This window comes from Geospiza fortis, unplaced genomic scaffold, assembly GCF_000277835.1.
Source record: "Geospiza fortis unplaced genomic scaffold, GeoFor_1.0 scaffold188, whole genome shotgun sequence".
In the NCBI taxonomy this organism is placed as follows: Eukaryota; Metazoa; Chordata; class Aves; order Passeriformes; family Thraupidae; genus Geospiza; species Geospiza fortis.
Genome location: NW_005054337.1, coordinates 2,089,166 through 2,114,577, shown reverse-complemented (window position 1 = coordinate 2,114,577; position 25,412 = coordinate 2,089,166). Strand labels below are relative to the sequence as shown.

Genomic DNA, 25,412 nt, shown 5'->3' with positions numbered 1-25,412 from the left:
GAGTTCCCATCCCTGGAGGTGTTTGTGGAACACCTGGATGTGGCACTCAGTGCTCTGGGCTGGGTGACAAGGTGGGGATCAGTCACAGCTTGGACTCAACCATCTTGGAGGTCATTTCTAACCTAAATAATTCTGTGATTCTGTTTCCCTCCACTTTGCAGACAGTGTTCAGCATGGATCCCCCAGAAGGAGTCACAACAGGGTTCCTGCCACGTCAGGCAATATCTAAATATTACAAGGTATGGGAGCTTTTGTGTGCTGTGTTTTTCCTCACAGCATTTAATGTCTGTGCTTCGTGTATCTCAGACTTGGAAGGATGTGGGTAGTACAGCACATGTTGTTGATTACAGGGAGGGAAAAAAAGGGAACACAACAAAAAAAAACAAAAAAAAACCACAACCCAACACCAAAGGAGCAGTATTTAATTTAGATTCTGAAGAAAACCACAATTTTAAAATGAATTTGTAAATTGAATTTTGAAAGTGCAGCAAATGGAAATTTCAGAAAATTTTGAAATTGGATATTAAACAAGAATCAAGGTGTTCTTCCAGTAATGTATTTTTAGTTTAGCCCAGTGCTAAGCAAATGCAGCAGAACCACTGAACCTCCTCCCTGAACTTGTTTTAATTTGTTTAAAGTTTGGAATTTATGGGATGTGTTGTTATGATAAATTTTAGGAACAGATCTTTTTCTAAATGTCACTTTTAGACTTTATACTATTTTTGTTGCCAAATGAAGCAAATCTTTCCACTGTGATAGTGTTCTACATTTAATCTGTGTGGTTTATGCTGGTGAAAATACCCAAATAATTGGGTTCTTGGTCTCTGCTTGGGTCAGCCCATGAAAAGCTGTTCCCATCATCTGACTCAAAAATGACTGGTTGGATGGTGATGCACTTTTTTGCTCCTTAGTTATGAAATATTGGAAGCAAAATAGAAAAGAGACAGGAAATTATATAGCCTTAATAACACTGTAAAAGTGGCACTAATTGCATTAATTACTCTTAATGTAGGCCAGGTTTTTTGAGGGATGAAGTTCAAGTTCATTTCTGCAGCCATTGCTAGAAATGTTTGTTACTTTCCTTCAGGTACATATTCATGTGGATAATGGTAATCAGAAAAAGAAACAAAGGACAGATCTCTGGAACTCATCATCTTCTAAAAGACAAGGTACAGGACTATTCTTGGGGAGGTTCATGCAAAAGCTGCATTGAAAACTCCTCAACTGCTCCTTTCTGATTCAAATAGAGGAAAACAAGTGCAGCTCCATTGTGGATGCAATGAGTTGGAGACAAGCTTTTCACTTTTATAGTTATTTCTGAAGGGGAGGTGACACATGCCATCTCAATATAAGAATTTCTTGTACCATTGGTGTTTTGTGCACTGCTGGAGTTCTTTTAGGGCAATGATTCTGATGAAAGAAGATAATTTCCATAATGGAATTGTTGTATTGGTGTAGAGAAAATCTTCAGAGCAGCCAAGAATGGGGAACTCTCCTCCAACCCTCAGGTTACTACTGAGGTTCATGACAGGTTCTGTTCTCATACCAGCTGGATTTCTCTGTACAACTGTGTTGAGTTAAACACAAAATTGGTGTTGAATAAGGCTGTAACTGCCTTTGGCAAGAAGGGGGTTCAGTTACAGTTATGATGGCAAAAATGTTTGTCAGAGGTGGTAGAAGAATAAATTCTATTCCATTCTCTGTTGAAATTATTGAATTTATTGTGGAGGTGTTACAGTTTGTTGGAGCTCTGTAGAGAAGTTTCATGTGATGTACCAGAGATCTTGTCCAGATCATGTGAATTCTTAGGCAGAAAATGCCTTGCCCCTGGGGCATGTTTACCTTTTCTGGGATCACCTGCTTTGCAAAACTTCCTAGTTTGAGCAACTTTCAGGGTGTGTTGTCAGTCCTTGGTAGTTTCAGCTTCAGCTATACTTTCCAATCTCCTCCCTTGTCAATCTCCTCCCACCTCTTTTGTTCCTTATGCTCTGCAGATCCCAGTATCTGGAATTACCTCAGTATAGCTGAGGTAACTTCAGAACCAGATATTTAGAAGAAAAGATACTTGGCCTCTGAATCAAAGGGTTATCCTAATGCTCCTATAAAGCAGCACCAAGCTTGGCTTTGTTGGACTGCAGCATTCATTCTTTCTGATATTTTAATTAATTTTTTTAATAATTAAGTTGAAATTTTCAATTTAAGTTGACATTTTCAATTAGAGAAGGGAGATGCAGATCCCTTTACCTAAGCCTTCTTAACAGAACACTCCTCAGGGACTTGTGTAAATAACTTTGTCTCATAACTATCTACTTAATTACTCAGTTAAGTGCTCATGAGTGTGTAATTATCTGTTTCATGGAAGTCCTTCTTTTAAGGGCAAAATAACATTTTTCAAAGAATGAATTTTCAAGAATTTACTGGGTTTGCACATAATAGCCCCTTAAATGTTTCCATTAAATTAGTGTTGTTTAGTAATCTCTAAATGCTGTTTTCCTGAGATATTCTTCAATTGGAGTTTTAAGATGCAGTAATAATTCTGAGTGGATTTGGTTAAAGATGGGTGCAGGAAGAGGCTAATACAAACATTTTTAGGTTAATTGCACAGTTTGGAGGATTTATACACAGAAATACAAAGCAGTGAGAGAATTCTGTGATTCGGTAGATGGATTCTGATATATTTGTTTTTCAAATAAGAACAGTATTTGCAAGTTCCTGTGTAACACACCTGAGTATGCTGACACTTGTGCTTTATGTAAGCCTAGCAGAGGCCAGACATGTTAGATGGAGTCTCTGATTTCCTGTAATGATATAGCAAATGGTATAGAAATAATTCAAGCATTTAAGAACAGCTGTTTTCCAGGGTTTTGTGGAAATTATCCACTCAAACATCATTCTCTACAAAGTAGTTGGTGAGGACAAGGGGCATAGCTTGGGGTAGCTGATGAGATTGCTGCCTGAGTCATCTGGGAACAAATGCTGTTTATGTCAACAATATTGGACTGTTGCAGTTTAACATTTGCTCTAAACCATCGTGTTGTAGACTATTAGCAAGCTATTTCTCCTTGCCTTAGCTGTCCTTGTACCAGGAATGGAAAAAGAGACCAGCTTTGTTTAACACCCAACACTTCCTGCTGGTGAATGGGACCTTGAAAATGGATTTATTGTTGTTAAGCTTAAAGGCATACTTGCAGCACACCAGGCTAAAAATGTACAGCAGCCCCAACTTGTCCAGGAACTGGGAACTGGTGCCTGGCAGTTGTCATGCTGGGTTACAGAAATGTTTCCAGCTGAGCACTGGAGGAGCAGACATGAGGGGCTGGTGTCCTTTTCCAGGCCATCCCATATCAGCCCAATTTGGTTTTGTGCTGGGATTTCTTGGGTTCCTGGCTGAATGACTTTGTTCTTATCTGTAGATACTCACTGGCTTGTCCAAACTAATTTGCACCAATTGTTAGTGTGAGTTAGAAGGATAGAGAATTTGGTGAATTTTGGAGTGTGAGTCTTCTAGAATTTGGGCATTGTCTGGATGGGTCTGTCCAAATGAGATGGAAGGGTAAAACTTTTAGTTAAATGTTCACTCGTGATTCTAAGCAGTAAGTGACTCACTGGGCAAGTCTTAATGGGGATTTCCTGAAAACACCAGCTTTTTCTTTTGGCAATGAAGGCTTTGATTGACTTGTGTAAAATTCAAAGAAATGGCCATGGTACTTAGGTGAGAGGTATTTATTTTTATTACTGAAACTAATCATGAAAAGCAGAAACAGAAACTAAAGATGATGTTTCATTTGGCTGCTCTTGTTCTTGACATGGCTATTGTTTTTATTCCCTTGTGCCTGTGTCTCTGACAAGCTGATGCAGTTTTCAGCAAGCTTGAGCTGAGCAATGAAGGAAATTACTGATGTGATTTATTTTTCTTAATATTCTTTCTGTTGATAACTTACATATTTTCAGAGTCACACACTAAAATACATGTGTGTGTGTGTGTGTGTGTATGTATATGTCACCACATCCCACAAAAGATTTGAGCAGAAATTGAAATGTTTGGGAGTTGACTCTGGGGAAAGTGGGAAGTTTAGGTGAAAGATTTATAGCCTATATAGTTGCATAGGAAATTCCTCATAGAGAAGGGGTTCTTTCTTCAAGCCAGTGCAAGGTTGGACATACTTTCTTGTTAGATTATGAGGAAGCAGTGATATTTTCATTAAAAGTCATTAAATCTGGGAAGAACCAAAGCAGGACATACCACACATCTGGAATTTTGAGTTTGGATGCTGTCTGGTTTACTCTCAGAAGTTCAGGTGCAATATACTGGTCATAGTCTAGTTTTTCCACTTTGATTTCTTAGTGTTTTATCTTTATTTAATGCAGGGAAGACTTTAAGCTATTGGTGTTTCAGCCCTGGGTACAGCATGCACGAGCTCGTTCGACAGGGAGTCAGGACAATCATCCTCACCAGTGGGACACTCTCCCCCCTCTCATCATTTACAATGGAAATGCAGATGTGAGTACCTGGATGTGGGAACACTGCCATTCCTGAAAGATGCACAGTCTGCTCTCGTGGATTTAGGTTTTATCTCAGGATTTTAAAGTCCTCTGTTTGCCCAGAGAAGCTGTGGCTGTCCCATCCCTGGAAGTGTCCAAGGTCAAGCTGGATGGGGCTTGGAGCAGCCTGGGATAATGGAAGGTCTCCCTGCCCATGGCAGGGGGTGAAATGAGATGAGCTTTAAGGTTTCTTCCAACCAAACCATTCTATAATTCTGTGGTTCTGGAACTGGTAGGGAATCATATAATGTGTATGACTGGGATCTTCTTTTTTTCTCCAGCCCTTTTCCTATTTGCCTGGAGAATCCTCATGTAATTGATAAACACCAGCTCTGGGTCGGGATCATTCCAAAGGGACCTGATGGAACTGTGCTTACTTCCACCTATGAAAGAAGGTAATGAACTCCCATGTGGAATCCCGCTTTAAATGTTGGATTCCAAGATTGGGTTCTGTTAACAGGAGTGTGCTAGTTAAGCAAGGGATCTCTAGTGGTTTTCTTAGATAAATGCTGAATAACAACACCCTTTAACCACTCCTATTGAAGGTCTGGAAGGGATCAGGTACCAAGTCACTGACAGTCCTTGATGGCCCTGACCAGCCTCAGCTGGAACTGCACCCACAACCATCCCCCAGGAGCTGCACTGAACCCTATCCAGTTTTTTTTTGCTGAAGGCTTAATTGACTTGAAACATGACTGGCCTTTGCAATAACTATTTTTATATTTAAAGCTTGTCACCATGCCCAGTCTCTCTTTCACCTCTGGGTTGCCTTCTTAAGGAAAACATGTCCAAATATTGTCAAGCTTTTCATCATCATTTTTCTTGCTCATTTGGTCTTCCATGACTTTGTCTCTTTCTATCTGCTGTTCAGAGTTGACAGTGCTTCTGCTGCCAGCAGAGGCCAAATGTTCCATAGAACTGGAAAGGGACTCAGCAATTCTAATGGATTTTTACAGAGAAGTCATAATCTGGAAAGCCCTCAGGCTACATTTCTCATTTACAGAAGTTTTAGTGTGCTGTTTCAGTGTATTTCTGTTGAAGATGCTGTCTTTTAAAGAAGGAGGGTTGGGGATTCCACTCCTCCAGGGCTTTAGAACATGGGGATTTTTTGAAGGAAAGGTTCACTGTGTTCACTCTGCTTTGACAACATCTCTGTGTTGATACTGGTTTTTGTATGTCCTATAAAAGTATATATGTTAGGGTTTTTCCCTGCATATATAAATTTTCTGGGAAAACAGTACACAAAACTACAGGGCACTAAAAAAAAGGGAGCATAAAGGCATGAGAGACCACGGGAGTTTTCAGTCAGGTGTGGAAGAACATAAATATAGCTCACTGGAGAGCAGGAGTTCTTCCGTCAGAGACAGAGTGATTTATTAAATAATAACCACAGTAACCAAACTAACCCTGCAGCAACACCACCCCTAATTGTAATGTTAGTCAGGCTTGGCAGACTTCCTGGCAGAACTCTCATGTGTGTTGCTACTCACATGGCTGCACATTTCTACCTGTGCATTTTGAAATATTGAAGCTTAGATCATCTTCAGAGCTATCAATAAGAATATCTCATAGTATTAATAAAATGTAGTCAAGGTATTATTAATTCTTGCCCTTGGTGTTGGTGCTTGCCACAGAAGGAAGAGCAACTGGGAGTCTGGAAATGTTATTTTAGATGAATGTCAAAGGAAGTCAGTGTGGATGGAAAACATAGAAAAGGAAATGCAATGGTGTTATTTGATTTTTCTTCTTTGTAGGTTTTCAGAGGATTATTTATCTTCTCTGGGGAAAACAATTGGTAAGTGAAGTGTGTGGATTTCAGAAATGGGTTCATGCCCAGGATATTTGGAAATTTAGAAAGGGCAATGCTAAAGAAGATGCAGTAAGAAAAAGGTAAAGGATTGCAGTGCATAGCTTGCTGCTGCCAGTTTTTCTGTGTTTCTACTTGCTCAAGGCAACTGGCTGCTGCAGTAGCACACAAAATTGAGTCCCTGGCTTCATATTTCCAAGTCTGGACTTCATTTCTATTGTCAGGAGTTTGTGTTTGGGTCAAAAATGTGATTCCTAAACACAGTCGGAAAGTGGCTCAAACTAGGAAATCAATAGCCAGAGATGATACAGCCAAGGAAAAGCAGAGCAATTGAGAATCACAGGAAATCAGTGCAATTTTTTGTGATATTTTAAACTGTGTCAAGCCTGCCTGAAGACAGCATTTATTGTTTTGGTGATGTTTTATACTAGAATTACAAAGTCATTACACATGAGGACAGAATAAAAGATCATCTGTGTAGCTTGGCTAATGTGATTGAAAAGAATCTGTTAAATCTAGAAATGCTTGAAGGATGTGGAGGAGAAATGAAAGCTAATTTGGCTTCTGTGTTAAAACTTACACCTTGACAAGATTATCAAATTATTTTAAGCAATTGAACAACTTCTAATACACAATCATTCATGTCAAGAAAGTAGAAAGTATTTTAGAAGGAGGCCACACTGTTATCCATGTTATCCATCCCAGGATGAAAATGCCCTCAGCTGCACACTTGTCTTCTCTCCCTGCAGGCAACCTTGTGCGAGTTGTGCCACATGGGCTGTTGGTGTTCTTCCCATCCTACCCTGTTATGGATAAGAGCCTGGAATATTGGAGAGTATGTTCATTGCTCTGTCTTTGTTAGGTGGTTTGGTTACTTGCATCATGCAGCTTGTAGTTGTTCCATTTAACTATGCTAATTAAAAACTTTCTAGTGGAAGTGGTTGCTGCTCGTGGCAGGGAGTTGGAACTAAATTATTATTAAGGTCCCTTTCAACCCAAAATGTTCTGGGATGCTATGAAAAATTCTTTGTTAATAAGTAAATTATAAAATCTGGAAGGTAAAATCTCAGGTAAGGCTTCTTTTATTTTGATCACAATATACTGAAGTGCAGTGCTGTAGAAACCAAACCCAAAAAAATCTTAATGTATTATTCTATCTGATGTCACATTTTATTTAGTTCACCAGACTTTTCTTTATTAAACTTCTGAATTAGAATTCGTCTCTGTGTTTCAATACTTGGGAGGAAAAGAATCCCAGTATGAGCATTTCTCCTTTAATTTGTAACCATTGCAGCTGTAACTTCTGGTACTTCTGTGCTCATGAGTTGAATGTCCCTGGTGAGATTTGCTAGAAGAGTTCTGGTTTAAATGCTGCTTGAAAAGGCAGGGGCAGAGGTTTCATGCTGTGGAGTGGGACTGGGAGGTGAGTGCTGCAACTCTCCTACCTGCCTGAGGTGCACCAACTGCAAGGAATCACTGTTAGTGCTCTCAGGGGGTTGCATGTTTCTCCTTCCATCTCTTTCTGTGTTTGGCAGGAGAGGAGCAGGCTGTGGTGGAGAAGTGTAGTGACCATTTCTGAGCATTTGTGTTCTGTGGTGTGAGCTCACTTGGCATTTCTGACCTGCTCCTTCTCTTTCCAACAGGAGCATGATTTTGCCAAAAGAATAGAAGAAGTGAAGCCCATGTTTGTGGAACCCAGGAACAAAGGAAGCTTTTCAGAGGTTGATCATTTGCATTACATACCTCTATCATTTTCAGAAATTGTTTCTATGTTTCATGACCTTCTCTAAGGCGTGCTTGGGTGTGAAACACCCCAGTTTTTGGCCTAGGGTGAAAGTAAAACTCTGACTGCTACTTTGAAGTGTAGTTTTCCTGTGCATCCTTCCTTTTCTCTCTTGTCTGGCCATTCAGGGTTCAGTCTTTATTTACATCTGGTGACGGAAAGCAGCCAACATAGACAAGTGCTGAGTAATCGAGCTGGTGGAAAGCTGTCACTTCAGTAGTCAGCATTTGTGAATGTTCTGCAGGACTTTTCCTCCCAGCTCATCCTGCTTTGGATGTTTAAGAATTGTACACTGTCATCCTATTTATAGCCATTCTGTTTGCTTCTTGGAATAATTAATATCTATAATTGCTTTCCTGTTTTGTCTATTTTACTTAATTATCTGCAGAAACACAGGATGGTCCATCTTAGCAGAAGTTTCTGATTTTTTTTTGCTTACCCAGATGTGTTCTGGATTTCACGGTGATATGAGGATTTTACTGAGAAAATGGCTTCTCACACTTGCAATTAGTTAAAAGTAAAGACAGTTATACTAAGCCAAATTAATCACAGTTTAGATCTTAGTGTACAAAGATCTTAGTACAGGATAATACCATTCTTCCTCTTAAACTTGTTTATATTTTAGGTTATTGATGCCTACTATGATAAAGTCGCCTGTCCTAAGTCCAATGGAGCTGCTTTTTTGGCAGTGTGTCGGGGCAAGGTAATGTAACTGAGAATTTGTTTCATCTGAGATCATATTATATAATTGATAGGAAAAAACCTTCATTTTGGATTTAAATACATTTCTTATTATTTGACTGTAATTTTATGCGGGGAAAAAATAAGTGCTCTGAAGCTTTTTCACAATTAGGTCACATTTCTGTATGATTCACTCCTGTTTTTATTGGAGGGACACATTTTGATTTCTCTGAAGTGGATGAGCATCATACTTGCATTTCATGTTGTCTACTCACTGAAAACATAACCCACTAGATGAGAAGAGCTGTTCTGGAGAACTGTAATGAAACAAGTTAAAACAACACTGCTGCAAACTAAACATAATGCTTAGTCTTAAAACACTTGCTTTATTAACTTCCTGTTCTGTGGATGCATTTGATGGCCTTTCCTTTGCATCTTCCAGTGCTGGTAAATTGACTTATGTTTATCAGTGGAAATATTGGTGAAATTACTCTTAGAGCCTTTTTGCTACTGTTTACTGTATACCAGGAGAAGATACAACTTCTTATGCAGCTTTGGTCCCAGTCTCCAAAGAGGCTGTTGGAGTGAAGGAAAGACGTGGCTCTCTCAAGTATTGTTGCTGAGATTTGGATAATTGATTCAGCTGAAAAACATAACAGCTTTTTTTTTCCTTGATTTTTTTTTCAATCTGTTCAGCTTTATCCATCTCACAAAGTGATTTGCCAGCACAGTGAGCATGTACAGGGCACATGAGTGACAGATACTTGATGGAATGTCAACAGCACAGCTGCTGGGCATGGTACTATGGTCTGGTGAACCTGATGGCTCTCTGTTATTGCTTTGAAGTGATTCTGTTAATTTTTACTGTCAGAGAAGATTTGCTATGTTGTTATGTCTTGTCAACAACCCAGGGTGTGGAACATTTAAACAAAGGTGTTGACATGTTCTCAATACAGCTGATCTTATCCAGGAACAGGACAGCTATTAACAGGGTTGGCTGAGCTGTGCTTTGGCAGAGGAAAAAGCCAAGTTTACACTCCTGGTAATAAAAGAAAAAAAAATCTAGTTGAAATTATTCATTGACACTATTTATAAACTACACTTGACCAGGGAGTTAATTGAATGGAGAAAAAGGGCCAACAACTGCTGAATTGCTCTGAAATGTCACTGCAAACTCCATTGAGAATGGAAAACTCTGTCCCTGCAGGCCAGTGAAGGCTTGGACTTTGCAGACATAAATGGACGAGGAGTCATCATTACTGGGCTTCCATTTCCCCCTCGTATGGAGCCCAGAGTGGTTTTAAAGATGCAATTCCTGGATGAGATGAGGAAAAGTGGTGCAGGTGGACAGGTAAGGCTGGGCAGCTTCTCACTGTTGGCTGTTTGCACATTCTTGTCATTGGTTCTCCCTCTTATCTCAGTGTGTTTTGGGTTTTGTTATCCTCTCAGCCTCGTGGGACCATGAATATCAAAAATTCAAACAGCCTTGGGAATTTGTCACAAATCCAGCCACCTTTTTTTGATAGTGTTGAGGGTTCCATATAATGGCACAATCTTAAATATAGGCCACAATAAAGGTTGTAATTAAAGTTTACAAAATATTTGTATGTGTGTTATCCATCTCTCATTCTGAGGGATGTTTTTCATCCAGAGGGAGCGTGGGCAGGACGAATGGCCTGTGCTGGCTGTTTTGGGAATGATTGTTTTGGAAGTGTGATGGTGTGTGTTGGGGTGTTTGGGTTTGGTGTTCTATTGCTTCAGGCACAAGAATGAATGATGTTACAATTTAGTCTGATCTACAGTCTTAAAGAATATGGAGAGTATGTTGTACTGCCAGTGCTCTGAGTGCCCATAGGAAATAGTCTCTCCAGCTGGACATTGCTGCTTGAATTTTCTGTGCTTTGGAAATCAGGTGGGACTTTTGAGTGCACCTGTCTTTGGTTTTCCTCAGCTCTTTGAGATTTTGTCAGTACATCTGGCTGATATTATCCAACACCTGTGCTTCACTTTTTATTTCTTTAGGAAAAAAATAACGACTGTACAGCACAGAAAATACATTTTACCTGGTAAATAATGTTGATTCTTCCTCCTACCTCTTGCAGTATCTGTCTGGGCGTGAGTGGTACAGTCAGCAAGCGTCCCGGGCTGTCAACCAGGCCATTGGCCGGGTCATCAGGCACCGCCAGGATTACGGGGCCATCTTCCTGTGTGACCACAGGTAAACCCTGGCTCACTGCATCCCAGAATATTTGGGGTTGGAAGGAACCTTAAAGCTCATCTCATTCCACCCCCCTGCCAAGGGCAGAGACACCTTCCACCACCCCAAGCCCTGTCCAACCTGGCCTTGAGCACTTCTTGGTTTGGGGCATCAATAACATCAAAGGCTTTATATCCCAACATAGGTGCTGGTATTTTGAATATAAATGTGCTGATGTTGCTCTTTGGAAAAGGCTACTGTTCATAATAATGAAATTAATTTATATAACAGGTTATATAATATTGCACTACTTCAGGAAACTAACTGGATTGTTATCTTCTGCTCCCCATCCATGTAGTCTTGGAGCTGCAGAAGGAGATTAATGGTTTTAATGGAAAATAAACCAATTTTTGGAATTCATGTTTGTAATACCATGGGAAATTATGTGACAACAACTTATGGTCTTGCATTTTCTCCATCTTTCATTTGAGATGGCATTCATCAGCACTGCAGTGTTTTGAGAGAAGAAGAATGGAAATGAGGACTGATTACGTTATTGAAACAATACTATTTCTAGTCATGTCCTATATTAACATTATACTGCATTAATATCCATTTTTGTAATGCTAATTAGTATAATATGTATATTATAGGCAACAGGAGTTTAATCGATAGGGCTTTGCTGATTCCATCTACTTTCTCCTGAGTGAAGGCATCACCCCATTATATTTACTGCCCTATTATGTCTTTATTTGTGTTGCTGCTCCACTCTTGTCCTTTTGGGTAGTGTCTTGGTTTGAACAGACAGGTGTCTGCTAAGGAAGGCAGGAGCCTCCCTTGAAATGGAAAATGTGAACCCCCTCCCTCCAAGTCATAATTTGGAAATTAAGGGGCTCTCAGGCAAAGATATGGGAGTAGAAAAAACAGTTCTTTATTAGGAAAATAAAAATGCAGTAACACAAAACAACACTGACAGAGTCAGAATACAACCTGGCACCCTGTGGGTCAGCATGGTGGCAGCAGTCCCATTAAATGATGGCTGCAGCCCTCCTGCAGTGACAGATGTGGTTCTGTTGGAGCACTGACCCTGTAGAAGGGTAGAGTTTTCCTCTGAAGGTCCAGGGGTGGTGCAAATGAGCCTGGTTTTCCTCTGGGAATCCAGTGGGAAAAGATTGCCAGTGGTGTTCCAAATCTCAGATTATATCCAGGTAGGAATGCTTGGCTCCTCCCCCTGGGCAGAGCATCTCCCAATGGGATGATGGAATTTTATCAGCCATGCAGTGAGACTCAATGGTCCATTAACAGAAGGTATCTCCCTGGAGGTAGAATGGGTGGAAGAGATAAAAGAAAACTGCCCCACCTGGCTTTAACAAGATAACTGCCCCACCTAATTCTAACAGATGGCAGTAGAATACATACCCCCGGCCTCATCTTGCATTGCAGCCTAAGACAGACAGTGATCTAGGGTTCTTTTAGTTAATTTAGCCCAACCTGGCAAATAATTCTCAGGTTTTCCCATCCTGCCCAGGTTCACAACTTGTGATGTCAGGGGCAAACTGCCCTCGTGGGTCCGTCCCTACGTGAACGTTTATGACAACTTTGGGCACGCGGTCAGAAGTGTCTCCCTCTTCTTCCGTGTTGCTCAAGAAACTGTAAGTGTCTTTTAAAAAAACCCATAAAATTAACAACTTTCCTGAATAGTGTTGGAAACTGGGAATGCTATGCTAGGTGGGAGATGTGAGAGAATCACAGCTGATCTCAAATTGGAAGGGATGTTTAAGGATCACTGAGTCCAGCTCTCTGCTCCTCACAACCGTCCCCAGTATGGAGTCACTTGTCACTTCTAAGCACTGGAAGATTTACTGGAAGGAGGTATGCCTCATCTTTCTCCATGAGTGATCTGGGACAGGATGTTGTTCTTATGCTAGGCAACTCATTAGGTTACATCACAAAAATAACTTCCTCTTCCAGCTCCTCCTAAATAAACTTGTCTCTATTGGCTGATATGCAAATCCTGGAACTGATATTGGCATCCAGAGGCTTTCTGTCTCAGGGAGAGTTTATGTGTGTGGAAGGATCACACCCTAAAATTTAAATTGAAGCTGACTAGTAATAAGGAGTAATACAAACCATCAGTTGTTATTGCAGTTCAACACTGGGTCATCTTTACTAAAACAGCTTCTCTATTAGCATTAGGAAGCTGATGTTGTCTGTAATAATTCCTTGATTTAAAAAGTAATATTGTAAAAAGGCTTCCTAATTCACTGGAGAAAGTCATAGCAAGAAATGGGCTGGAAGCCAGAATGGGAAATTCTTTGCTTCCAAAACGGAGGTTAAGATTAAAATAAGCACTTAAAAATTTCATTTACAGACTTGAACAGCTTCCTGGAAGATGCTTTAGCCAACTACAAGGCTAAATTAGTTGTTCAGGCTGATTAGTTACATATGAATGATGCTGCAGGACTTGATGATCTTTTCTGATTATGAGTGACAGTTTCATGGTAAATCAAAAACACAACCCGATGTGCTTTGTCAGAAGGAGCTGTTTTTGCAGGCATAGCATTAGGAGCTGATTTTCTTTAGCAGGTCATGATCCTTTTTCTGGTACCAGGTCACTTAGAGTGCACTTGCTGCACTTCAGCTGTTTGATCCTTTTTATCAAAAGCCCATAAACCCAGAATGTGTAAAAGTCTTTCTGCCAATGGTTATTTGGGGAAAAGGAGATGTCTTTGGATTGTTGCTGAGATTTTTGGTCACAGATGGAGTAGAAAAGTGGCCTTTGCCTATTGTAACACTTTTTAAACTGCTTGCAGATGCCCCCACCCCTGCCTCAGTGCCCTCCTGGACATGCTGGTTCCCTAAGTGAAAGCAATGCAGCACCATCTACTTCATCTGAGCAGGTCCTCTCCCTGCAAAAAGCCAAAAACCTGGATGACCATGTTCCAAGTTTGAAGAGGAAAAGGAAAGGTAATGTTTGGGTCCTCACAGATGCACCTTTTTGTTTTAAGCTGAACCATGACAAGGAGGATCAAGAGGCTAGAAACTGGGAGAGAAAGCAAGGAGAGCTCAAAGAGTGATGTAGAAGTCTGGTCAGAAGGGACACAGTTAAGCATTAGAAAATGGAGGAAAACAGTTACAACTGCAGAGAAAATTGCAGAGAGAAGAGGCAGATGCGGCTGGCAAAATTGTCCCACAGAGAAGGAGGAGTTTTTGGTGGAGTATCACAGATAGTTTGGAAAATAAGACCTGGAAGTCTCTTTCTGCCTAGCACTGGCTTCCATATGTCCTCATTCCATTCTGTTGTGTAGATGGCTCTTACTCAGTAATCTAAGAAAACAAAAAGAACATGGGAACAAAACCATTTTTAAAATTTTGTGGGTAGAATGCTAAAGAATCAAGCTAAATAATAAAGCATATCTCATGTCAGATATTCTGTCAGCACTCTAGACTGCTTGCTGGTTTGGAACAGAGCAGTGAAGTTTGTTTAAAGCTATGGTTCCTAATCAGTTATGAGTGAGGGCGAGTTCACATTGTATTTAAGCCAGTTTTGTTACTGATAGGTAAGGCTTTAAAAAGCCTGGTAACAGCCAGTGTGATTGCTGGTTATTGTTAAAAGGGATTACTTTGGCCACCACTTTTTTCCCCCTCTCAGTTTCCAACTGTGTGCTTTTTGCTCCTTTATTGATTTGAGTTCATTTTTTGTGCAGTTGCAGAGTGAACAGCTGAGCTTTGCTGAACCAGTTTATTTACCTTTCATACACTTGACTGCCAGATCCATCTCAAAGGATGGGCTGGAATGTGTGGCTGGAGGTGAAGGGAGGAAGCTGCATTTCCTGTTTAATGGAGATTTTCAGTTGCATTGCATCAGCTGTAACGTCAAACTCCCCTGTAGTCATACTGATCATAATATACTCCCATTCTTATCAAAATAGTGACTTTCCTTAGTAACTGACTGTTGGAGTAATTCTATCAAGTAGTGGAAATACATTTTGAAGGTAATGCCTTACAGAAATATCAAGCTGATACTAATTTGACAAAATTCTTATGTTTGAAACCTGGATTCTGATTAGTGAGACTATGTAATTTGGGATCTTGGTAACTGTCTTATGGTATTAATACTATAAGAATTGTAGGCTTTAAAAAAACTTGCTCTGTTTGAAAGTAATAAATCATGGTTTGTACCAAAATCTCTTAAAAACTCTGGAACTCAGTTTTGGGAAAATCCATAAATCTAAAATAATTGAACACAGCTGCTGCAGTAAGACTTTTTCCCATTGATCCTACACCATTTTGGGGTTAAGTGACTTGAGGAAAAGTTTGAGAGCAGTGTGCCAGGTTGTGGTAACAAATACTTGAGCAATTTTGGAAGTGATGTATAAAAGCAGTCTTCTTACTAAATTATATAATGCAATTTTGCAAGAGGTGGAAGATTATTTAATTCATCAGCACATATTTGTGGGTCGCTTTGTAAGATGGAGAGCTATCACTAAATTAAAGAAAACGTAGGAGAGAATGTGGAGTGTGAATTTGTCTGCTGTGTTGTGCTGTGATGGCAGTAAATGGAGATGGAGCACCCAGCCTGTGTGTGGAATATGAACAAGAGTTTGTCTCACCCCGAAGAAAATGTGTTGGGCTCTTGGATGCCTTGGAGCGCAGTGAGAAGAGCAGTGAAGATGCAGAGGAGGAAACTGATTTGCAAGGAGAGGAAAAGGTAATGGCAAAATACTTCCTTATAAGTAAAAATTGCAGGCTCTAAAGCAAAATGATTTTGGCATCCAGGGAACCAGCTCAATCCTCTATCGAGAAAAGCTCACTGTAATCAGCACCACTAACTGCAAGTTCTCGTAACTAAATTAATCAAAGGGTTTCCTTGCCACTTTCAAGTAGATGATCAACAGGTATGTGCTTGTTCTGTGCTCCAAGGCTGCTGACCAGAGATTCCTGGAAGTTAACCACACTTTCTGAGGAGCAAGGAGCTCTCAGAGAAGAGGTTTGTAGCTACATGATTTGTCCTGGGTGGACTCTGTGTCAGCACTTGGTATGCGACCAGATATTGAATTCAAAAAAGAGTGCAAGAGGGTTTATGGATTAGAAATTGCATTTACAGATGAAAATCTTTGATTTGCCCCAGAGAAAGAATGTTGCTGACTTGTGGAATATTTTATCTGAATCAAAAATCCTCTATCACAAGATCAACAAAGCTGCTTCTGTGCTGTTAATTTTCTTTCCTCTTGGATTGGTATTTTTGATACATCAGTGATTAAGCTGTGTTCTTGCTTTCCCAAAATCCCTGTTTGCAGTAGTTGGAGAGGTGACTGCCTTTACTTGGCTGGAGTATTTTACTGCTGGCTTGCAGACCCATTCAGCAATGCCTATTGCAGCATTCTTAAGTACTTTCCTCAGGGGAAGAATGCCTGAGGTAAAACGTGTAAATGTAGGAGTGTCTGGGGGATATCTGAGTAGGCCCAAGGACATGAATGGAGACACATACAGATCAGAGGGAATGTACAAAGGGCACCAAATATTTAACATGTGTGCAGCCAAGTGGGAAATGGGCTCTGTCACCCATTGGGTGGCCATGACATTGACACCAAAATCTATTCTTTGGAAAGCCTGGCACAATTCCAGGGACTTTGGTAACTCAGCTACAGAATATTCCTAACACAGCTGCAGTGCTTTTGGCAGAGCTCAGCATTTCCTGGAGTTAGGTAAGCTGATAAACCCAATAGCTTGACAATTGCTCAGGTCCACTTCCTATTTGTGTATTTGGCCTATTTGTGTATTTGGCCTATTTGTGTATTTGGCATTGCTGCTTGTCTGAGGCCTGTGGAGAGCTCTGGGGTCACCCTGTGCTGCTCCCAAGTTGGTGACCTGATCTCAGCAGTCTGGTGAGTGTAGTCATGAGACAGGCAGTGGCTCTCAGGCAGCCAGCTTTCACTCTGAGTCTTTCACTGAGCACTGGATTTGGACTGAGGATGGGGTTGGTGTCGTTTCCTGTCCTCGCAATACAGCATATTATCTGTGTTATCATTTTTCCTTTAATCAAAGTTACACTGCACTCTTGATCCCTAAATAATGAAAGTTTAGCTGCTCTCATTCTGAAAGAATTTGCTTTGCCATCTCAAAAATTCACAATACAAATAATAATTTCTCAATCCATTTAAGTAATAACACTTCCCCATAGTCAGATTTCTTTGTGAGTTACAGCTCGTGTCTAGGAAGCCTTATTTCTGCTGAATCATGCTTTTCAATGTGCTGCCTTTACACAACATGGGACTAAAAAGATGGTTTTGATAATTTTTCTGATTTACCGCATGTATCATAAATATTTGACTTGCTGCTTATATTCCAATTCTTCACTCCGTTACATACAGGGAATTCCAGGCAGGAAAGTGAAGGGGAGTGTGAACCACTGGTTACACACAGTCTGTGTACACTCTCAGGCTGCTCTGGAACAGTCTGCTGTGAGTCCAGCTTTGCTTAGCCAGGAATTTGCACCCTCAAGACCAACTTTGTCTTTAATTTCTTCTAGTTTGGTCTCTGTGAGTTGTCCAGTAAATTTCTACCCTCTAGAAACGGGTATGTGCCCAGGCTCTATTACAATAATTTAGGTTGACTTGTTTCCCTTTCTTGAATGGTGTCACAATCTGGGTTACCAGGTTTTACTGCTGGAAATACCTACATAAAATGTGCAGTAACTCTGAAAAGCATTTTTTGTATCTTACTTACTTTCTTTTCATCTTGACAGGCACATCGTCTGTCCACGCTTTCCCTTCAGTATGAGAAGAGATTAACAGATGAGCAGAAAGGAGGAAGGAAGAAAATAAAGCTAGTCAGCAATACAGTATGTGTTTCCCTGTGTCTGTGCCATCCCTTTGATTTATAGATTGCTTTAATTTGAATTGGAAATTTCCAGGCAGACAGATAAGTGATGCTAGAACAAGTGTTTTTTCTCCAAATTGTAAATATTTATCTGTGCACATCTGAAAGCTATTTGTTGTGCTCTTTCCCAAATCCAGACATCCCAAACCAAATCAAGCACAGGTCCACATAGGGTGGTAGGTGAAAAGAGTTGTTTTCTGACACTGATTGCTTTGTGAACAATTTGACTGGGGTGGTGGATGATTTCACTCTTTTTGATAAAAATGGAATAGTTCAGTTGGCAGGGACCTACAATGATCAGCAAGTCCAGCTGCTCTGATAGAGCCTCAAATGGTTGAACTGACCAGTTTGGTGTAAGGGATCACATATTAGCCCCATGAGGTGGGTCATGGTTGTGTGTTAGCTCTTCAGCTGTGCATTAATGTTTTGTCCTGTCTCCAAATCCAGTTAACTCATTATGCAGCTAATTGCTTAAGTTACAATAAATTCAGGAGAATCCCTGGGTGATGTGAGTGCTAGTAGTTGTCCAAGGTGCTGTCCTAACTGGATATTCCCTGTCTGACAATCTGCCAAGCACCTGGCAAACGAAACTGATCCCAAAGCCGATAATATCCAAGAGAAGACAGAAGGAAGAGAACAGGTTCATGCGAAAGGTTGTGTTTGCAGTTTGTTGCTATCTGATGTCACTATGAGTCAGCTCAGCCTCCAGCTTTGGAATAGATGTCATTTTGTTAACCCTTCTCCTAAGAATAGAATTGTGCAATGATACTTGGCTGCCTCCTCTAGGAATTTTTCTTGAAGCTATCTGTTTTGGCAGTGGGCAAGATGAAAGATGGGGGTGACTGCCAATAACTACACCCCGTTAGGTGGAAACATCCATGCTTTAGTGGAGAGAGTGGTGCTGCTCGCTGGGCCATTGGACTGGATGACTTCAGAGGACTTTTCCAACCACAGTTATTCTAGGATTCCTTTCATTATGCTGTGTGCTGTTGGCATTGTAAACTAACTTGCTCCACCTTTATTAACCCCTCACGTGCTGCTTTTTATTAATGCGGGGCGTTTCCTGCCTTGCAGCAGGAGCGCAGAGCGGAGCCGGCGGAGCCCAAGAAGGCACGGGCCACGTTTTACATCGCCACAGTGAAGGACACCCTGAGCCAGCAGAACTATGAGCTCTTCTCCAAGGCTCTGCAGCAGTACAAGAAGACAGATGACTTCCATGCCATGCTGTCCCAGATGAGCTCCCTCTTTGTAGAGGATGAAGAAAAGCACGTCTTGCTGCGAGGTACTTTCAGAGTGTTTGTCATCTCTGGTGTATTTGTAGATGTGACTGTCATCTTTAAACAGGCTTGAGTACTTCAGAAATGTTTTAGATATGAAGTACAACTCAATTAAGATGATTAATCACTTTATATTCCCAGATAAAACAGAAGATTTTCATCAATCTGATTATCATGAGTTAGCTCATATCTTCACTTGAAGAAAATCATATTCCGTGGAAGTTTGTGTTATTTTAAGCCTTCTCTAAAAGTACAGTGACTTATTCCTGGTAGTTTGGAGATCAAGAGTGTGATTGTGTGAGTTGGAGAGATGCCTTCATAGGAGTTCAGTGCTAAAGCAGTAAATAGAATATAGAGAGAAATTTTCTGTCAAATAATTGTGAGTATAAAACAAGGGATCTGGGCAAATGTGGATACTTACTGCATTGGTGGGGTTTTTTATTGCTTTTTAACAACTGTACTGACAGGAGCCAAATTCCCACCAAGATTTATTCTAGTTTAACAGTAGTTTCTGTGTAATTTTTCCTTTCCGTCTCAGGTTGTGAACAAAAGGACAGATTTTTCTGTGACTTTTTCATCAACTGAAATAATAAATGCATAGTTATGCATTTATTTATAGTTTCAGGGAAATTCTAAGGTTAAAGAATAGGAAGCTCAGTCACTTGGTTTTCCAATTTGCTATGATCTACATAAGTAAGAAAATATTTGATCATCAAATCAAGGTCTAAATCTAGTTTTGGAAACTGTCAGGCACCTGAAACCTAAAGTTGTTTTAATGTTTAGGGTTCTGGTTGGCCAGCATTTTGTGGGTAGTAAGTAACATGAGGTGTAAAGTTAACAGTTCATCAGTTATTTGAAGTATCAGCCTAGCAGTTACTTGGATCTGAGGTTTCTGAGGCACCTCAAGGGCTGTTTCACTGAGGGGTGAGTTACTCTATATTTTCCGTGAAAAAATGAGGTTTTACCTACTGGTGATAATATTGCTCAGTGTTTGCATGATAGCTGACCTTTTTGTAATTTGTAAGTGTGCTTATTGTATAAATATTAGATGAAAGCATTTAGATTTTAATTTATTTAGGTGCACCTTTTTATCTAACCTTGAAGTTCCGCTGTTGTAGCTTTTGGTAGTATTTATTGCCTGTTGTGGATTGATTTTTTTTTCCTTTCTTTCTTTTTTCCCCCCTTTTCCTTCTCTCTGATGCAAGATTTTTACCAGTTTGTTCGACCCCAGCATAAAAAGCAGTTTGATGAAGCGTGCTGCAATTTGACTGGGTTGGGCTGTGGCTACAAACCTGAGCACAGCCTCCCACGGGAGGAGAGGGAGATCCTGGCCAAGAGAATGGGTGAGAGTTTGGTTGAGTTCTAGCATTTGAAGGACAAATGTCCTTGTTCACCCAGTCATAGAGCAGGATGTGAGATGTAGAAATTCAAGGAAGTTCAATTTAATCAATGCTGAGCTAAGTCTCTGCTCTCTATGGTCCTCTTGCCTTCCCTTGAGCTGTGCAGGTGCCTGAGCATTGGTTACTGCAGAGTTGATAACGATGTCATTTTGTTTCAAAAGGGGATTTTACTGATCTGCTAAAATCGCTTACTGTGGGGAATTAAACAACATTGTGTGTGACTGTTTTGTTGCCCACATAGTGCCAGCAGAATTGTGAATAGAGGGTGATTGTGTCCTTACAGAATTTGTCAAATCTGTGAAATCCTGGAGCAGTAAAGTTCTGAAAAAGTGGGGCGTTAGCTCATCATCAGAGAAATAAATCTATGTGGAATCCCAGACTGGTTTGGGTTGAAAGGGACTTTAAAACTCAACCAGTTCCACCCCCTGCCATGGGCAGGGACACCTTCCACTATCCCAGGGTGCTCCAAGCCCCATCCAACCTGGCCTTGGACACTTCCAGGGATGGGGCAGCCACAGCTTCTGTGGGTTGCTCAGATGTTTTCAGCACAGGATGGCATACATTGAAATGCACCATTCCATGTTCATTCTTCCCTAAATTCACTGTTAATGGACTGGTTTCGTTTAACAGAAGAAAAACAGAGCCAGCAGAAAAGTACATTCTCCAAGGCCTCGTGTGCTCAGCTGAACCCTGGGCTCCACCTGAACCAAGGAGTATCCCACTTGACAACAGGACTCAATAGTGCAGGTACCCTCCATGTTTAATAAAAAACAGTCTATTCTGTTTTATTTCATCATTGACTGGAAGTTCTCCTAGGGCAAACCAATGTCCTTTATGCTTGCCTAGCACAGTGGCTCCCCCTCTCTAGGTGGGAGGGGTGATAATTCGGAATTTTCAGCAAGGATTGTGCAAACCAAAACACGAAAGTCAATAAATTAAATCAAGGTGCACGTGAAAAGAAACCAGCTGAAGCCAGACACTTGTACTAGAGGCTGAGCTGGGAAAAGTGGGGGTTGGGTCTGCTGGGCTTCCTGTTTGTCCAGGGTCCATGAAAGGGAGCCATTTAAGGAGTGTGAGTTAAGATTACGTCAGTATGAATTCAGGTATGTAGAAACTGTTTCATTTTGTTCTTGGTGTAATGTGTACACTCCCTCTGTGGACAGCCTGGCTTTTTCTGCAGAAACAGAGAGTACTAAATGTAATCTCTGTGTGCATCCCTCTAATCTCACTCTGTCCACTATTTACCTTCAAGTTCATGGGCTCATTTATTTAATTATGGGTTTTCCTGAGAACAGCTGGGAATTTTTTGTGTTTCTCACAAGGAAATGAGTAGGATCATTGGACAGCTTAGAAGTCTTTCTTTAGAGGACAAAGAATAGTCAAATGCTAATCCTTTCTTTAAAAAAACAAGCCAATTTCCTGGAAGGCTTTAAATACTTCTAATGTGTGAAGCTATACTGTTTCTTTATATTTGTTTTCCCATTTTCTTTTCTATTTTGAGGATATTTGAATAAAGCAGAATCTTTAGTAATTATCTTGTCCTGAAATCATTAGAATGGTTTCACAGAAATTTGTTTCCACAAAAAGTAATTGAGAAAATAATAGGAGTAAATGGATGTGTTATTTCTATGCCTCCTTAAGAAGAGAATGCCTCTGTGCAAATATAAGAAAGCTCTAGGATATGCAATAAATACTGCTTATAAAATGCACACTCAATTTTTTCACTTCCACCAAATTTAATGAAGCCTGTGTTTTGAAACCTAATTATCTTTATCATCCAATAAAGGACTTTTAAAGATCCAGATACCAAAATATATGGCAGGTTAATTTAAATAAATTTCTTATCATATCCTTCATCCATATCTGCATGCCTGTGATATGCAAACCAGAACATTTTTCTCTAAAACATACCAGAAATCAGAGAATAATATTGTAAATAAAGTACACTTGGCATTTAGCAGAATGTTCCAAGCTGCTTCTATCTTTTGCAGACCTCCTACATGGCTCTTGTGCTCTCTTGAGTGTTGTTTCAGGTCAGATAGTATTTTTGGACATAGTTTTCCTGTTAGGAAACACACATCCCACCCCTTGTCTGCTCTTATTATTAAGGGGTGAGAAATCTGAACTTTAAAATTACCTATTTCAGGCCAGCAGAGTTGGTTTACCCATCTGTTTACCCTCATTCCCTCGCGACCTTCTGACACATGTCTCCATTTAAAATTATCAAGGAGCTCCAGAAGATGCTAAAAGTGATCCCCAGAATAATTTTGCTCTGTTGCCATTTCCAGGAGCAGGTCTGGGCAGGTGGGGTTGGCTTCACCACTTTGAAATAGTTCAGGAATTCCCTCCAAATGGAGTGAAAAGTGGTTATGATGGAGTGACCTGTTTGTTCCTCAAGCCCTGCTCACGCGTTCTTTGTCTCCCAGGGCAGAATGCCAATGCAGCTCCAAGGAAAGAGGCTGAAAAGGCTCCAAGCTCCAGGAGAGAGCATCACCAGGCCCTCAGGACTGCCTATCTCAGTGATGTGCAGAGGGCTTTGGACAAAAGCAGCTACAGCCAGTTCTATGAGGCTCTGCTGGCTTACAAGAAGACAGATAATTACGATGCCATGGTGTCAGTGATAGCAGCCCTCACCACTGAGAGGCCACAGGACTTTCATCTCCTACAAAGTAAGGGTTTTTTTAAAATCACTCTTATTTATTTGAAAGGAAAATGTGGGTGCTGTGGTCTTATGTGAGGTCTCACCTTTTGGTTTAGCTACTCAGATCAGCAGAGCAGCTGGAACAATGGGTTCAGTGAATGCCATTCAGAGAGCAAAACATGTCAAGGTTATGAAATGTTATCTCTGTCTGCTCAGGTAGAAATTGTCCATTAAAAACTACACAACACCTCAGTAATTCCAGTCCTAACCTTCATGCCACCTAACTGTTTTTTCTCCTCAATTACTGCAATTGCTCTTTAGAAAGGGCAGTGCTGACTATTGAACTGACCCAATTTTATTCCCATGACCAGTGATTGCTGTACTGGTGCTAAGTTCTTAGATCACTTCCAGGTTTCAGGATAAGCAGTTAGGCTTTTGATTTACTATTCTTTTACAGAGCTTCAGCTGAAAATATTTCTGGAGCTGTGATATAATTTATTTTCTCAGAAGTGGTTTGTTTTGTTTTATTTTCCTTTCATGGGTTTAGTGATGGAAGAGTTTAGGGAGCTACAGGTTTTTAAAATTTGAAATTGGACTTAATTGTTTGGAAGAAGAAGAAGAGGCATTATATGCTGATCCTGACTGCCTCAATGGTGATATCTTGTGTGATGTGACACCTCAGTTCCACCTTCTCCCATGTCTCTAAGATGACTCTTCTGCTGGAAATGATGCATTCGTTGTATGCTGGGAAATGCTGATGGAATTTTCTTTGTTATCTTTAGCAGATAACAATAAATATTCCACTGGCCTTGAATAGGTACCATAGTCTGCAAGTTGTGAGAGCATACCCTTATCCTGGTGTATTAGGTAACTGTTAAGTTAGATTAGTCTTGGCAAAGTGGAGAGTGGGAGAAAATGAGCTGTGTGAGTCATAACCTCCCCCTGAGCTCTCTTTCACAGTCACCGTCTCTACTGAGCAAATGTTTTGACCTCAGAGGACCTTGTGGTAGAATTGTCTGTGCTTGGCAGTAAATCATAATTGGGGTTTTCTAGAATTTCTGTATGTGTGTTGTGAATCCTTGTCAACCAAACAGTAACAAGAAATTTCCTTCCTGAGGGTCTCTTTGGATATTGTGTTCTTAGATCACTTCTCAGGTGAAGTGCTGGGGTGGGTGTTTATTCTGAGCTGTAGAGAGTGGAAGAATTTCAAGACAAATTGGGATTATTTTCAATACTAAATACTCATCTGCCTTCTGGCAAGGAAAGCCCCGTAAATATAAAAATCACAAAAGCATCAAGTGTTTCACCAAGCTGAATATACTCTGAGGAATCTGACTGATATTATTCAGCTTCCAAAGAATTTCTCCCCTCCAAAGCAAGGAGTTTTCCATGGTCAGGCACTGGTTTTCTTATGCATTTGACTGCATTTTCTTTGGGCCAGGGTTTTACATGTTCGTGCGTCCTCACCACAAAGAGCAGTTCAGAGAGCTGTGCAAGGGTTTGACTGGAATGGTCTGTGGTGATGGAGAGAAGCAGTTGCAACAGTTGGAGCAAACTGAAAGGAAACCCCAGAGCTTGGAGGGCTGCACAAAAGCAATCAGCCACATACAAGGTAGGGAATGAGCAGTTGTCAAAAGTTTAGAATCTTACTTATTATTATGATGGGTAGGGCTCAACAGCCTCGCAACCATAGAATCACAGGCTGGCTTGAGTTGGAAGAGACCTTAAACCTCATCCAGTTCCACCCCCTGCCATGGACAGGGACACCTTCCATAGACCAGGCTGCTCTGAGCCCTGTCCAACCTGGCCATGAAAACTTCCAGGAATGGGGCAGCCACAGCTTCTCTGGGCACCCTATGCCAGGGCCTCACCACCCTCACAAGGAAGAATTTCCCCCTAATCTCTAATCTAAACCTGCTCTCCTTTAGTTTAAGGCCATTTGCCCTTGTCCTATCACTCCCCACCCCTGTGAAAAGTCCCTCTCCTGGGCTAGGGCCTCCCTGCCTGAGTCCTGTCAAAGAGAATCAAAGTCATTTGTTATCTCTACATTGGGTTAAAAAAACCGCACTCAAACAGGAGTAAGATAAAAGGTAACATGAGATGGGGAAGTGCAAGGAAATAAGAAAGAAATTAGTTATAGTTCTGCCATGTTTAAACTGTGAAGTGTGTTAGGGGTGATGGCAGAAATTTTACATCCAAGTG

The 25,412-nt window shown here is 40.7% G+C and overlaps 1 protein-coding gene across 1 annotated transcript in view; it reads left to right on the top strand.

The window, feature by feature from the left end:
* The window catches only part of RTEL1 (regulator of telomere elongation helicase 1), a 44,666-nt gene that overhangs the window by 12,878 nt on the left and 6,376 nt on the right, over positions 1–25,412 (top strand). The window contains exons 15-33 of the mRNA XM_031058036.1: positions 162–239; positions 1,088–1,169; positions 4,369–4,501; positions 4,824–4,937; positions 6,297–6,337; positions 7,099–7,184; positions 7,993–8,070; positions 8,758–8,835; positions 10,021–10,164; positions 10,916–11,031; positions 12,539–12,662; positions 13,824–13,977; positions 15,567–15,721; positions 17,759–17,854; positions 18,967–19,174; positions 20,375–20,512; positions 21,200–21,316; positions 22,996–23,238; positions 24,652–24,822. Coding sequence (XP_030913896.1) covers positions 162–239; positions 1,088–1,169; positions 4,369–4,501; positions 4,824–4,937; positions 6,297–6,337; positions 7,099–7,184; positions 7,993–8,070; positions 8,758–8,835; positions 10,021–10,164; positions 10,916–11,031; positions 12,539–12,662; positions 13,824–13,977; positions 15,567–15,721; positions 17,759–17,854; positions 18,967–19,174; positions 20,375–20,512; positions 21,200–21,316; positions 22,996–23,238; positions 24,652–24,822 — 2,356 coding nt within the window. The remainder of the gene's footprint in view (positions 1–161; positions 240–1,087; positions 1,170–4,368; positions 4,502–4,823; positions 4,938–6,296; positions 6,338–7,098; positions 7,185–7,992; positions 8,071–8,757; positions 8,836–10,020; positions 10,165–10,915; positions 11,032–12,538; positions 12,663–13,823; positions 13,978–15,566; positions 15,722–17,758; positions 17,855–18,966; positions 19,175–20,374; positions 20,513–21,199; positions 21,317–22,995; positions 23,239–24,651; positions 24,823–25,412) is intronic.